This window comes from Rhododendron vialii, chromosome 9a (genome assembly GCF_030253575.1).
Source record: "Rhododendron vialii isolate Sample 1 chromosome 9a, ASM3025357v1".
Lineage (NCBI taxonomy): Eukaryota > Viridiplantae > Streptophyta > Magnoliopsida > Ericales > Ericaceae > Rhododendron > Rhododendron vialii.
Window position 1 is genome coordinate 29,212,842 of NC_080565.1, and position 15,412 is coordinate 29,228,253.

A 15,412-nucleotide genomic window follows, 5' to 3' on the forward strand; every position below is an offset into this window, starting at 1 on the left:
TCTTTTTCTTTTCTTTTTTATAACTTAGGTGTCTGAATTAGCTTATGCGCACATCGATTAATCCTGAGAGACCAATCTTACCGCCCACTTGTGTAGGTCCCAATTAAAATTAGCCTTTATCAGTTTGATTACGCATCTGAGAAATGAAAAGGTACAAATAATTCTATCACCCTTAATCCACTATCCAGTTTCTTGTGATGGTTTTCAATTGACCTCCTAACGTTAGTACTCAGCAATATTCACTTTCCCATCACAGTTTGTATGAATCAAGGGACCCCCATACAAGTAACTAATACTATGAATCGCTCCTCTTTGTTAACGAATAACAAATATATTGCTGACAAGAAGAATTTCCATCTGTTTACTTACAGGGGAAAAAATCTGGCAGAAAAAAAAGGGAGAAGAAATCATATCCAATATGTATGACGCCGGGAATAAACCTACTTACAAAATGTGATCAAGATTTCGACTTTCAGTACCTACACCAGCCGCAATCATGTTCAGGACCGACACAAATCAATACCGAAGAAATCATATCCAATATGTATGACACCGGTAATAAACCTACTTACAAAATGTGATCAAGATTTCGACTCAGTACCTACACCAGCCGCAATCATGTTCAAGACTGATACAAATCAATTACCTCTCAAGCAAGTCACCTTTGCATGTACATCACCAGCAATTCAGCCTGTTTCTTCACAACAAAATTTTTGATCTAACAATGCAGTTATGCTGTGTAATATCCAGTGCATTCTCTTATTCATTGAAGCTACTTTGACTGAAAAAATCTGTACTGTAATTCTGACTACCAAAAGCCATCCTCTGAAACAGTCTAATTTCTGCAGATTGTTGTGCAGAATTGAAAATTTCGCTTTCACCCACCCGCATTCCGTTAGTTAAATCCGCAGTAGCCATACTGTCAAAAGCTCTCACAACCTAAGAAGCAAAAGCACTTGTGAAATAAGAACTCGACTCACCTCCTTAACCTAACAAGTAATTTAGATTGTGTTTGGATCTTCAATTTGGAGATGGGTTTGTGGAGGCAAATGAAAAGCAAAGAGAAAAGAGAAGGAAAAATAGTTTCACAAATTGCCTTCCTTTTTTTCCCTTCACAAATTCCTGAATAGAACATCCAAGATCCAAACACAGACTTGGGAAAGTTCCCTCAAATTTAGAATCCAAAGAAGCAACCTGTCCCATTCGAGGTCTCTTTACGGCCGAATGTCGTACACAAGCTGCAGCAACCTCAATCATTAAAAACATGTCCTTATCATCGTAGTTCTTTTCAAGCCTTGGATCTGCCAATCCTTCAAATTCCTCGGTATCGAGTGCTTGACTAAGCAAAGGTCGAGCCTGAAGAATAAATTTAAAGTTCTAATCGTCAGGGCCGGCTCATATATTTTGGAGGCTCGAAGCGAATTCCCTATATTAAGCCCTTACATATTCATGAATTTTTTTAAAAATGATAAAAGTACAAAAATAAGCACACAAAAAAAAAAAAAAAAAAAAAACTAAAAGGATACAATTATGAAAATATAAATGTAAAAAGATATTATTGCAAGATTTTTTCAAGAAAATAAGATACAATTGTGTTTTTATTTAGAAACATTCTAATATTAATATGTAAATTACTTTACAGTGGAGCCTCAATTTTGGACCAAAATTTGGGAGCCGGAAGCGGCCGCTTCCCCGGCTTACCCCATGAGCCGGCCTTGCTAATCGTGCACAGAAATAGGTATGCCGTCCATACAAATTCTCTCTTTTACTACATGTTCTGAGACGTTCTAAAGAGAATCTGCACGGATACTACTCAGAGCATTATAGAAAATGTATGAAGTATAAACCATGATAGAAACAAGAAAGATGGGTATAGGATATGGAATATCTTGTTCAAAAGGGAAATTGAGAACAAATAAAAGAGATCAGTGTGCATAAAGGAATTTGCTTATGAGGTTATTGAGCTCGGTTATCATACTTCAGAGAAAACAAAGGATTCCCTTTATATTATTTGTTTGGGTCGTCTCTTTCATCTTGTGGCTGACAAGGGACTTCATGTGAGCGTAGACATTCTCTTCCTTATCAGTATTCAACCTTCATCATTCCATGTGAAGCCCTAGCATACAAACCAGTTCAACGGGTAAACTTTTGGGCATGGTGTTTGCAGGTACTTACATTCTACATGACTCGCCTCACATCACCGGGCCAGAACGTTTACTCCAGGGCAAAAGGTATGAGCGCACAGTTTTAGTGCTTACATATTCCCAGATCACCATACTCCCACCAATTTGTAGGACATCACCCACAACATACCTCCCCTTTAAGTAGTGGTACTCTCTTCGTAAGGCACCCTCTTCGGATCTTTCTGATAAGACAACTTACTTTCTGCAGGCTTAAAAAATCAGCTGTGACAACCATGTCACAATATTCAAGTAACATCGCAGCTAAGGGGTCCCAGTCCCACCCAAATACTGGTAAGAAGATGCTTCACACCTGAAGTGGCTGTTCCTTTCATTAGATACCCATTTCTATTACCTAATGTACTAGTGTTACTTCCATCATTTACCAGATCTCGTCAGTATAGTGTTTTCTTTCAGTTACTGCCTCCACGTTTTCAGCTCAAAGAAATCAACAAATTTGGGATTCCCAGAGTGAGAAAGGTCAGTAATCCTATTTGAATTTGGGAGTTAACAAGTGTTTGTCCAAATGTTAGACTACTGATATTCCTCTTATACCAAGTCTAAGAAGGTAGAGTGTCAACACAGATTTTTGGATGGAGGTGGTGGGCCATGGATGGCGGTGTGTCCATGTTGTAGGTCAGGGTCAATGTTTTTTACCTTCTACCAATCTACCATGTTTATGTGTCCACTTCTATACGTCCATGAATGCCAAAATCCCAGCTTGGAAAAAACTATAAGCCCTAGAAAATTATCCATTTAACCATAAATAATCGTATGGCTGCGCCATTCCAGTTTGGAAAACCAAATGACAAAATTAATATTATTCTTTTTCATCTGAAAATTAAAATTATCTGAATTACCAATTATTTTGTAATCTGGAATCCCCGCTAAAGTAGATTTCTTTGTATATCCACCCTTTCATCGTGATCTTATTCCCAAAAGGAAACAGGAAGCAAGCTTGAAAGGAAACTTAAGAATTTCTCAAGGAAGAGTAGAGTTTACGATTCTAACTAAAATGGAAAGCACGGCAAGTTTCAACATCAGAGTGTTGTAGCCATATGGGCTCTGTCTAGCTCAGAGCAATAAGTTCTCCTCGTACTGCAACCGTTCATACTATGGTTCAGGTAGAAGGTGCAAAAGTTGTGAGATCCTTTGTTAGTTGCTACCAATAACTGAGCATCATCAAATAAGGAAGAGAGAGAGTGCGCAAGATTGTACTGGTATCAACTATCAACCTCATTCACTATCTTAAGCAGTGACTACGTGGGGCAAATAGATCTGCTAAATGCATAACTAGTCATGCACATGGCATGGCTAACATGAAGGAGCCATTTAAAACTTGGTTAATGTTATAAAAGCTACTAAAGCAAAAGTTTAAGAAAACTAATGGCCGGGTTCATATTTTTCTTTTTGATTTTTGGGATGTGGCCAGATTTATGATCATTGAACATACCCATTCGACCAGACTCTCATCTCCCAAGGGTTGAGATGTATCCACAGATTTGCGTCCAGTAATTAGCTCAAGAAGAACAACTCCAAATGAGAATACGTCAGATTTCTCAGTCAGTTTGCCACTTGAGGCGTATTCCGGAGCCATGTACCTGAAATTAAACAAATTGAAAACTTTTGAAACATGTTCCTTAATCCTTGGTGATTCCCTAAACCATTCATGGATGGGGTTGCTTACCCAAAGGTTCCCATAACACGTGTTGTTACATGCGTATTTGTATCAATAGCTAATTTAGCAAGCCCAAAATCAGAAACCTGTAGGTGAAAAATGAGAAATGTAAAACTATATTTCAAATTACGAGAAGACTAATAAATTGAAACTATGACAACTAACATACCCGAGCTTCAAAGTTGTTATCTAAAAGAATATTCGCAGACTTAATATCTCTGTGCATTATCCGAGGATGGCCTGTCATGCATATATAGAACCAACATCCATCATCAACAGACAACCAAAAATCTTCCACGGAAACAGTCACTTGAAGTATATAGTTTCAAAATAACACACTTAGGAAGGCAAACACATGGCACTATAATTTTCTTTCCACTAATTTGACACTAGTGTTCAATAATCTAAATGTACCATTAGCTATTAACACAACAAGAACAATCATAGAAATGACAAAATCCTCTACAAAAGAGGTGATCGAGGGAAAATCAAGATTTTAAGAGCAGACTAAAAATATGACATTTAAAACAAAAACGGTCATTGCATATAATCTGCCATTTTCTTTGTTAAAACAAATCATGACCATGTTTGAGTAACAAGGAAACAACACCTTGTTTCTTCCCCCCTCTCATCCATATACCAGGGTTTAACTTAAAGAAACCTACTTTTGTTCTATATAACCAACGAATCAAATAGCATCACATGCCACCACGCCAGTGACTTGTAATGCATCGTCAAGTGACAACTTCCATTCTATTTAAGGTCAAGGGTGTACTTTTCTGTACCCTCTATTTTGCTCTTAACATTGGCTTTTGTGCTCATCAAGTAAAAGAAAATTTTAGGAGTACGGATATTTACAGTCTTCATGGAGATAAGCAATTCCACGAGCTGCACCGGCAGCGATTTTCACACGTGTCGTCCAGTTCATAACTGGCCTATCTTTTCCTGGGGAAGTGCAAGGAATAACCCAAGCATCAGTTAATTAACCACCATCACAAAGCAAACCATCAAATTACGAAATATGAAAATTTACCATGAAGATGGAAGTAAAGGGAGTTGTTGGAAACATAGTTGTAGACAAGCAGCCTTTGGTCCTCAGAAATGCAGTAACCCACTAGCGAAACCAAATGTCGGTGGTGTATCCGACTAATAGTTTCAACCTCGGCTTTGAACTCTCGCTCACCCTGTCCCCCACCAATCTTTAGCTGCTTTACTGCTACCTCTCTCCCATCCGCTAGGTATCCTTTGTACACGGATCCAAATCCACCTTCACCCAAAAGATTCTGGACTGAAAACCCATTTGTGGCCTCAGATAGCTCTGCGTAGGTAAACCATGATCTTGAATTGCCTAAGCCACCTGGCTCTGATGGTGAGTACGCACAATCACTGCCGGAAGCACTTCCAATGCGTAGTACCTGTGCCTGTGCCTTCAATAAGGCAGAATCTGGACACCAATCACAAACCGTCAAAAATTTAATTGCCCAAGTTCTCACTCATACAAAAACTCATTTTTCACAAAAATGGAAAGAACGTGCATTCCAAACTATCTTGTTTGAAAGCTGCAAAGTCTGATATTTTATTGCCCAGACCTACTCAGCATGTTCCTAGATGATAATCAAGGATTCGAGAAGATAAACTATGTGCCTAAAATAAACAATAATGTGTCAATAATTCTCAACCAGCTAAAGGCAAGAACAAACAGAATACGAAATACGTAATTGTCAAGCTAGGATGCTGATTGTATATTGGATTTCTATGGTACATACATGCCGTTTTGTATGATACAAAACAGAGGAAGACATAAATTCAAAAGCTTACGGGAGATGGTAAGGGAAAAGCATAACAAGCTGAAGTAATGAATTCCATATGCAGTAGTTGTTCAAATAATTACCTGCTTTAGGGGAAGATTCCAGTGAGGTTGGAATAATGTAGCCACCATTGAGTCTAGAAACCTGTTTCTTCCGCCTCCTTACGCACCAGGCAGCAGTTCCGATGATACTAAGAAGTATGAAACCAAGAACTAGACCAATAGCCACTTCACCTCCTGTACCAAGGCCCCCATTACCTGCAGAGTTTGATGTTTCTGGTGAACTTGTGCTCGAGTCGTTGGTAGGTGGATTAGCTGATGGTGGAATTGGAAGTTGGGGGGGGGAGGAAGAAGGCGGCGATAGATGCACTATAGATGGTGGTGGCGATTGTTGAGTTGAATTTGCTGGCGGCGGAGAACTAGACGGAGAAAACCCAGAAGGAGGTGGTGGTGGAGGTGGTGAATTTTCAGGTGGATTCGATGCCGATGGTGGAGTTGAATTTTGTGGTGGTGAAGATGATGGTGGAGGTGAATTTGGGGGTGGCTGTAATGATGGAGGAGGAGAATTTTCAGGAGACTGTGGTGTGGGAGGCGGAGGTGAAGCGGCCGGTGGTGTTGACACGGGTGGAGGCGGCAAACTCGTTGGAGGTTGTGATGCAGGTGGTGGTGGAGGCGAACTCGCTGGTGGGGAAGATAATGGTCGCGGAGGTGAAGTGGCCGGAGGGGTAGATGATGGACGAGGTGGTGAAGTAGCCGGGGGATTAGTTGATGGAGGAGGTGGTGAAGTAGCCGGGGGATTAGTTGATGGAGGAGGAGGAGAACGCGGTGCTGGACTTGATGAAGGTGGAGGGGTAGAACTTGAGGATAGAGGTGGGACATTGGCGGGAGGCGGTGGAGAAGATTGAGGAGCTGGAGAAGATTGAGGAGGAGGTGATGTTGTAGGTGGTGTGGTGTCCACCGGGGCCTTTAGTGGTGGAGGTGATGGTGAGGCTGGAGGAGGTGATGTTGTGTTGGTGGTAGGAGGGGATTGAGGTGGTGGGGATGGAGTAGTAGGAGTGGTTACAGGATCTGGAGCATTTGCTTTGGGCTGAGAAGATGGAGAAGCTGTAGGAGGGGCTGGCGGAGGAGTGGAAGGATTAGGTGGTGGAGGGGTGGATGCTGGTGAGACGGCGGAGGGTGTAGAATTTGGAGACGGTGATGTTTTCGCCATCTAATAAGTATCCAAATGGACGAAAACAATCACATTCAATACCACATCATGAAAATCTCCAAGCACACATGACTACTTCACACAATTCCCGTAGTAAAAAACACGAAAATCACGACGACCCCAGTTGATTGTTAACAAATCAAAATACCCCACCATACATTCGGCTGATTTCCCAGTTACTACGGCCTGATTACTGCCACTGCCAAGTTAATGAACTGCTGTATGAGCAGTAATGGAAATTTTCAAGTCTAGATGATCAATCTCTTGTCTGAGGCAAAACCAAATCGCCCATATATCACCAAACATCACCAACCGAAAACCCGACTGATCAAACACTCCAACAGCAATAAGCCAACCCTTTCCAGAGCAAAATCAATATATCCAAAACACAATCTTTTTGTTTGGGTAAGTATCCAAAACACAATCTTAAGCAAAACCCAGATCACCACCCGATTCTATAGCAACCCAGATCGCACCGAGCACCAAATTCGTCGAAAACTCAAAACTGAAGTCACAAAACCGTTTCCCGAGCAAAATCCAGATATGCAAACGCAATATTTGAACAAAACCCAGATCCGAATCAAGTTTTGACCACACAAAAATCAACCCAGATCACTGAACAGGATGTGTTGCTGCCAAGCACGTTTTTGGGCGAATAATAATACTCCCAAATCTGACAAACAAAAAAGTCCAATCTTTTTTTAGTTAACACTTCCAAATGCTCACACAAACACTCATTCACAATAATTCATCACCCAAATGTAAAACAAGAAAACAAACCCAAATGCCAAAATTCCAAGAAACATTTACCTTTATCTCACTAGAAATCTCTCCCCCTCTCTCTCTTCATAGATCCCCCAAAGAAGCCCTTTTTTCCCCAGCCTCGGACGCTTCAAAGTTCAAACCCAAATACACGGTTACTGGGGTCTCAAATCCAAATCCAAACCACAACAAAAGGGATGGCGACCTCAAGAATAAACCTTCCTTTCGGGCATGCAAAGATGGAAACAAATATTTGATTTTGTAGATGACTTGTTTATTATTACTAGTAAAATGTAAAGAATAGTACTACGGCATCGTTGTCTAATGACACCATCATACGGAGGTTGAATGGATTTTGCTTCTCGAAAACGTCATCTCAATATACTACTAGTGCCTCCTCAAAAAAAAAATTTTTTTTTTTTTTATAGTATATATACTACCAGTGAATATCATGTTAATAAGAAATTGTAATTCTCTGCAGTCGATAAGCGTGCAATGCCTTGATGAAACTTGTGAAGGATGGGTTCACAAATAATTGCATTATCATGACCTGAACTGTTAAGGTTATCGATTTTGTAAGGTAGATTTGTTTCAAAAATTGATTTGATGGGACACTCTTGATCTAATCAATTTAAATACTAAAACTTCGACGATGAGTTTGTGGAGTATTTATATTTCAAGCAAACGGCATTCGATCAAGAGAATTTCCATATCCAACCGAAGTTGAGAACTTTACCAGTAAAAAAGCATCTCCAATGATTCTTGCTATTATTTTTTTAAGAGTCGAAGTTATTTTTTAGCTTGCTCAAATGTTGTATGGTTATAATTTGGCAAAAGTGTTCTAATAGTGATAAAGCCATAATTTAGCAGTTGGATCACACCCTTTTGTCACAGCCATTGGATTGCTCTCCAATGATTATTAGTGTTGGGTCTAGAGTATTTCTATAGATTTAGTTACATAGTATCACTCCCTAGACTGCTCTAAAAACGGACTTGCAGGTACGATATCGAATGTCATAAAAGACTTAATTAAAATCTTCTTTAACATCAATTAATTTTAGGAAAGATAGTGGAAAAGCGGTCCGACAATTAGATCACGACATTTACTAGAAATGACCATCCATTGTTTGGGCTCTAAGGATTATTCAGTTATTTTAGAGTATAGTTTTCATTTCTTGAAAAAGAGAGTTGTATGAATATCACTACCAAGTGTCCACACAATAATGTAACACATCATGAGACAATATTTCTAGAACATTAAATAGTCCCTCATAGAATATGGTAAGTGCCCAACAGTAGAAGATATGCTAGTTGTCAGCGCTTAATATTCAATAAAAACTAATTGGACATTATATGTCTTCTTTGAATGCATTCAATGCCCCAATAGTTGAATTTTCTCATAATAACAAGGTTGAATTTTCTCATAATAAAAAAAGGTTGAATTTTCTTAAATTTGGGAGCATATGTAGGGTTTTAGGATTCTTATATATATCTAGCTAGGGACATAAAGTCTAGGTTGTACCCCTTTTTCCCCATGAATAGAAAAAAGGAAATATCACATCAAACAAAATGAAATTCAACATCACACATTTATATTATCTTTCAATAATTGGTTTGACAATTAAATTCTCAAAGTATTTCACCGTTTAACTGCATACATTAAACATCTATCTATTTATGCTAATTTATTTCATTATGATTTTGAAATTTCTCTATATTACACCAATTAACCACTTAGATTAAAAAATCTATGCTGACTTCTTTCATTATGTTTTTAAAGTTTCTATGTCCCTTTGTTTTAGTCAATACTAGCATTATTTGCCATTCTAGATCAATATAAGCAGAACATAAAATGTTGATTTTGATGAATTTCAACAATGGCGGCTAATGTTTGGCTAATTATTTAAAAGAAAAAAGAAAAAATGAATTAGTACTTTTTTTTCCGCTCAGTGAAAGTTAGTAATTTGTTAGAATAGTTTGAGTAGTACTTTGGAAAAGGAGTTGAACTTCTGATCATATTGCTTGTGGCAGCCGAGTGCACTCCTGATGCCGTTGGATCGAAGACCTCTTGGCAATTAGTACTTGTGTCTGCTACAAGAGAAGTAAATCTAAATGGATTAACAAATACATTTTGGGATGTCATGACTCATGATAACAAACTAATTGTGTCAGTAGCCATTAAAAATCCCAAACTCTGTTCATCAGAGCAATATCCTTGTCACGCTAACTAAAATAAGTATTTATTTACATATTTTTTGAATTAAAGGTGATGTATTGTGAGAAAATGATCTGTCTTGTAAAGCAGAAAATAAATAGTACTTAAAAATAAGAACATTAGCGGAACGGCGTAAAAGGTACATTTTTTAGTCTAGATGACTTTTAATTCTTATTCTCATCCATTTTTTTCCTCATTCGGCGCCAGAATTAAAAACTAGGAGCATCTCCATCAAAACTTTTTACTCTTATTTCATTGTCAAATTTTTGCTTATCAAAATAGCAACATACTTGTTTCTTTAAATCATGGAGTACTCATTGGTCCTTTTATTTGAATTTTACAAATTTCAGGAGCCTTTCCTACATTGGTACTCCTTATAATTGTTCAATAAAAAATGACCTCATCTTTAATCTTCGCTTTAGGGCTTCAAAAGTCAGGACCGGCCTTGGAAATGGGGGGAACAAAATTTGAATGTGATCTGAAATATGAGAGAGAAGGGAGTAAATTATTAAGTGGTCATGAAAACCGCCACGCACATGGTGCCCAATAGCATCCATCATCATAATAAATGAACCCCGCATGAATGTAATTTCGAGAAGAGTGCTGGGTCATCTCATGATGGTGTACTAGAACACCCATTGATTTTTTGGCCGAGAAAGAAGAGGTGGGTGTCCCCTTTCTTGGACTCCATTCAGATTTTAGCTCTTTCAATGAAGCACCAATTCAATAATTAATTACTCCTAATTGATATGGTACAAATTTGGATCTCATTTTACATTGACTTCTTTTTTTTTTTAAACATACAGGTGTAACCCACGAGTTAATAAATAATTTTGGAGAGACCAATGCATATGCTCGTGTGTGTGCAGATAACAGAGCTACCTGATTTAGTTCGATTTTAGTAGTAGTACTATTTTAGGCATTGAACTGAAGATATCTTCGTTTTATTAAAACCGAAGAAGAGTTGGAATCGAATACCCAAAAACCAGCATTTTTAGCCGACAAAGCTACACACAGGAGATATGTGCACAGATTTCATTATGGGGCCCACCACGGGTCTCACACAAATCATTCGAGTCGTTCATTAAATGTAAAACATTTTTCAAGGATTTCCATAAAAAATAAGCTCAATCCGATACCTATAGATGCTTCATCCAATCATCTAACTTTTCATTCAGATTTTCGGATAATGAAAAGTTATATGGTTGGATCGAGTACCTATAGGTATCGGATTGAGCTTATTTTTTAGAAAGACCCTTGAAAAAATGTTTTACATTTAATGAACGGCTCGGATGATTTGTGTGGGACCCGTGGTGGGTCCCACAACGAAATCTGTGCGCAATCTGTGAACAGTTCTTCTTTGTGTGTAGACTTTCTTATTTTTAGACATCTCATTTGTACAGGTTACTTTAACTTTTGAGTAAGTCTACAGTTACCGATCGGGAAATCCCGATCGGAATTCCGACGCCCTGCCAGGCACGCTCCGGCCACCGGACGGCCGATCCGATCCGTCCAATAATTCTAAAAAAAAAAACCGAGTGGGTCCTAGCGTGAATAAATGGCATCCGACATGTGTAAGTGGCCGATCCAAACACTCCATTTTTGTGTTTGGATCGGCCAAAAGAGAAGTGCTTGGATCGGCCACTTACACACGTCGGATGCCATTTATTCCCGCATTGGCCCACTCGGTTTTTTTTTTTTAGAATTATTGGACGGATCGGATCGGCCATCCGGTGGCCGGAGAGTGCCCGGCGGAGCGTCGGGATTCCGATCGGGATTTCCCGATTGGTAACTGTAGACTTTCTGTTAACTTTTCCCGAAAGAGTTCATTTCAAATTAGGATCATTGATTGTCAAGATGAACGGTCTGGATTCCATGAGAATCCTCACACGATCTTCACAGAGAGGAATCGTCAGAGAGGATCTCGATCCGGGTAGCACTAGTATATAAACAAATGTTAATGCTAAGGGAACCGACCGATGGAGTATCTATTGACGGGCACACAGGGTTCAGCTCAGGTCCCGTATAGATGATTTGATTCGTTTAATAATTTTTAAAAAAAAAAATCAATTGGGCCCACTAAAAAATTAGCTCAATCCGATATGTTTAGGTACTCGATCTAATCTTTCATTTTTTTCCTTCAGATTTCAAGATTCTGTAATTTGAATGAAAAAAATTGAAGATTAGATCGAACACATACAAATATTGGTTGAGCTAATTTTTTGCGGGGCTTATTTTTTTTTTAAAACATTATTAAACGGCTCGTATCATCCGTGTGGAACCCGCAGTGAATCTGGCGTGCCCCGTCGGTTCCCCATCCGCATGGGTTTGATTAGTACCAATAATAGGCCTCATAAACAATTAAATAAATGTAAATGTGCTACATGTACCGACCTCCCCGGTACCGAAATCGTACCGCCGGCCGCCGGTGGGCCATCTCCGGCCACCGGACGGCCGATCCGAGCCGTCCAAAAATTTTAAAAAAAAAAAACGAGGGGGCCCACTCGGGAATCAACGGCATCCGAGGTGTGTAAGGTGCTTGATCCGAGCACCCTTTTTTCGTGTATATATGTATATTTGCGGGAATATACATATATACACGAAAAAAGGGTGCTCGGATCAAGCACCTTACACACCTCGGATGCCGTTGATTCCCGCATGGGCCCCCTCGTTTTTTTTTTTTAAAATTTTTGGACGGATCGGATCGGCCGTCCGGTGGCCGGAGACGGCCCACCGGCGGCCGGCGGTACGATTTCGGTACCGGGAGGTCGGTACCAATATCATTTCTGTAAATAAAAACTGGATTCGTCGGCGCGTTGACTTTTCCGTTTGCAACTCCAAGACGTACGGGTAAAGTTTTTTTTTTATTCAAGGACTCGGACCGGACGATTCAGTTCGCTAGTTTGTGGTACGGACATGCTCATTTTGATAATCCAAACTGTTTTCGTATTTTGGATTTTGTCGAGAAAAATTAGTCATACGTGATAATTAAGTTGATTGGATATCGTTTGATATGATTTCGGAACACATGAATTTTAGAACATAACAAGATTACAACACCTTGGAATCTATTCATCTCAAGTCAAATGCATTCCGAAAACATATAAACCGGGATCCGACCAATTTGATTTTTGACGTAGTTGATGTTATCGACAAACTCGAAACTGCGAACAATTTGGATCATCGAAATGGGTAAAAAGGGGCCCACAACGTGGCCAACTGGACGGTCCTGTCCATTTTTGTGGACTCGATAGAATCCTCTTCCTTTATTTATTGATTTCAACTCTGCTTTAAAAAGAATTTTGTAGTTACCAATGGTCCAAACCTTCAGATTCATCACCCAAAAATACGATGACAAACTTTGGCTACGGCTCCATATGGGAGATACTATTGTTTAAGTCCCGTTATAAGCGTTTGAGATTCGGATATATGAATAACTTATAAAATTTCTTATAGACTAATTTACTAACGGGAATGACTTCGGTGTCCCCGGTTATTTTGGAGAAACTGTAACTTTTGGCATAACAAAATCATTATGAGTATAACCAAAACTCATTACAAGCATAACAGAACCATACCAAGGCATAACCAAAACCATAGCAAGACATAACTTATTTGTTATGTCTTGGTTGGGTTTAGTTACGCCTTGGTTGGTTTTTTGGATATTCCTTGGTTATGCCTTGTTTGGGTTCTATTATGCTTGTAATTGATTTTAGTTATGCTCCTAATGGTAAAGTTATGCCAAAAATTACGGTGTTCCCAAAATGACCGAGGACACCATAGCATCATCCTTTACTAACATCCCGTTAATCTTTGCTGATGCATACAGTATTGGCAACAAAAAGGAAAAACTTTGGCTACGGGCATTTTTCACCTTCGCTGGCATTGTTTCAATTGGAGGAATTCGGATTTGGAGGAATTCGAATTATTGTATAGTTCAAGTAGTAACTTGTACGCGTTTTAGGATGAGGTTTATTTTACTTACCAACAATACTGACTCATGTACGTAAGGTGTGCATTGATGTAATAATTGACGTATTTGATGGTTAGATAGAATTGAAAAAAATTCGACCTCGTTCGTTTTGGGATTTTAAATTTAGATTTGTAGGTAATGAATGTAGAGAGAAATAAAATAATAATTGAAAATAAGGGTAATGATGAGATAGAGATAGATAGAAAAATGAGTGTAATGATTGAAGAAAATAAGATAATGAGTAAAATCTAAAATCCAAAACACTTAACGAACGGGGTTGTCGTGTTTCATTCTAGCTACTCCGTCCCAAATTGATGGACCATCTATGAAAAATCATGCACTTTCGAAACTACAAAAATAGTAAAGTACTTTCGTACGTAATATTTAAATTATTTGTATACCAAATTAAAGAACTCATTAAATACTTTAATTTGAGATAAAGATAAGAATATTCAAAAACTTATGAACGAGAGTCCTTTTCTCTTCTTCTTCTTCTTTTTTTTTTACTAAAAAATGCACTACTTTTTTTAGGACAAGCAATTTCGACAAAGAGAGCATCTTTATTTTTTATTTTTTATTTTTTTCCCCCTGATTTTTTCAATTGATGGAAATACCTCCATAAATACGTTCGTCACGATGAAAATACACTCTACAGTCTCATGTTCTCGTAGGTTCAACATCTACTACCACAAGCCAAAAAAAAAAAAAAAAGAAATCTCTTCAAATCACGAGAGAGATTTGCCCGCCCAGATCGGTAACTAATCCGGTGAGGCAAGTGTCAATGGAAATTATACTGCTCTACAACATCCACAAGGATACAGCCAAAGGGGTCCAAGCAACTGAGCAAGTCAAGGAAAATGACAAGAACCCATTGAAAGTAGTGGTAGTGGAGGAGCTAGAGCTAGGTTCCAAATATTGTCGGGTTTTCTTGACAACCCGTGAATCGATTCGTAGTAGGAATTTTACGAATGGTTCAAAGCCATCGGGATGGCAAACCACACGAGTCTGAACATAAAAAGGTTTGAGACTTTAAAAGAGTTGGCTGACTTGGCCCAGCCGCCGGCTAATATTCGTGCGACTTTACAGTTTAGAACATGTTTTTTAGTAATTGAATGTCCTGATCAATTTGTGCACATCTCAACTATTTTTAAGGCCGTGAAGTTAACGTCCGGGTAAAGCAAACCTCCAATATTCCGAGGTTTGAAACGTTTGGCTGGCTTCACTTGGCTTCGCCCAGCTAATGTCCTCACGACTTTACAGTTTAGAACATAATTCATGTAAATAAACTTCAAAATTTTAAGAAATTGCGATATACACATTTTTGACTAAATTGTAAGATGTTTTTATTGTTCGTCGACCGATGTCCTATTAGTTTGACTTTTTTGGCGTGAGTTATGTACTCGAACGAGCCCAACGAATAAATAAATCCGAGTCCCATAGCGGTATAGCACAACAACAGCCATCCCGAGTCCCATAGCATTTACGTCCCACTTAAACTACACAACACTTAGCACGCAAAAGTAAGCTTTTTCTTTGCATTACGCACTTTAATACTATACATTTTCAAGCTTAGGCCTTGTTTCACCG

The 15,412-nt window shown here is 38.7% G+C and overlaps 1 protein-coding gene across 4 annotated transcripts; it reads right to left on the reverse strand.

The window, feature by feature from the left end:
- Window positions 1-311: 311 nt before the first annotated feature.
- On the reverse strand, window positions 312-8,045 carry LOC131300977 (proline-rich receptor-like protein kinase PERK9). 4 transcript variants are annotated; one of them, XR_009191121.1, is made up of 10 exons: window positions 7,686-8,045; window positions 5,750-7,548; window positions 4,892-5,302; window positions 4,717-4,803; window positions 4,028-4,098; window positions 3,868-3,944; window positions 3,634-3,781; window positions 1,195-1,356; window positions 602-939; window positions 312-479 (listed from the first exon to the last, which is right to left on the reverse strand). XR_009191121.1 is itself a non-coding variant. In XM_058327056.1 (10 exons), the coding sequence occupies exons 2-10, from the start codon at window positions 6,873-6,875 to the stop codon at window positions 760-762; spliced, it is 2,226 nt and encodes a 741-aa protein (XP_058183039.1). In that variant the 5' UTR covers window positions 6,876-7,548; window positions 7,686-8,045; the 3' UTR covers window positions 312-759. The 4 variants fall into 4 exon arrangements, 3 of the variants coding, with proteins under 3 accessions (XP_058183039.1, XP_058183037.1, XP_058183038.1); XM_058327056.1 differs by having other exon boundaries at window positions 312-939; window positions 5,750-6,406; window positions 6,443-7,548; XM_058327054.1 differs by having other exon boundaries at window positions 312-939.
- Between the last annotated feature and the right edge of the window lie 7,367 nt (window positions 8,046-15,412).

Coding starts and splice junctions, on each gene's coding strand:
- LOC131300977 (XM_058327054.1), bottom strand. CDS start 6,875: ATGGCGAAAACATCACCGTCTCCAAATTCTACACCCTCCGCCGTCTCA. Junction 5,303..5,749: donor GGAATCTTCCCCTAAAGCAG/GTAATTATTTGA, acceptor ATTGGTGTCCAG/ATTCTGCCTTATTGAAGGCA. Junction 940..1,194: donor AGAGACCTCGAATGGGACAG/GTTGCTTCTTTG, acceptor TTTGCTTCTTAG/GTTGTGAGAGCTTTTGACAG.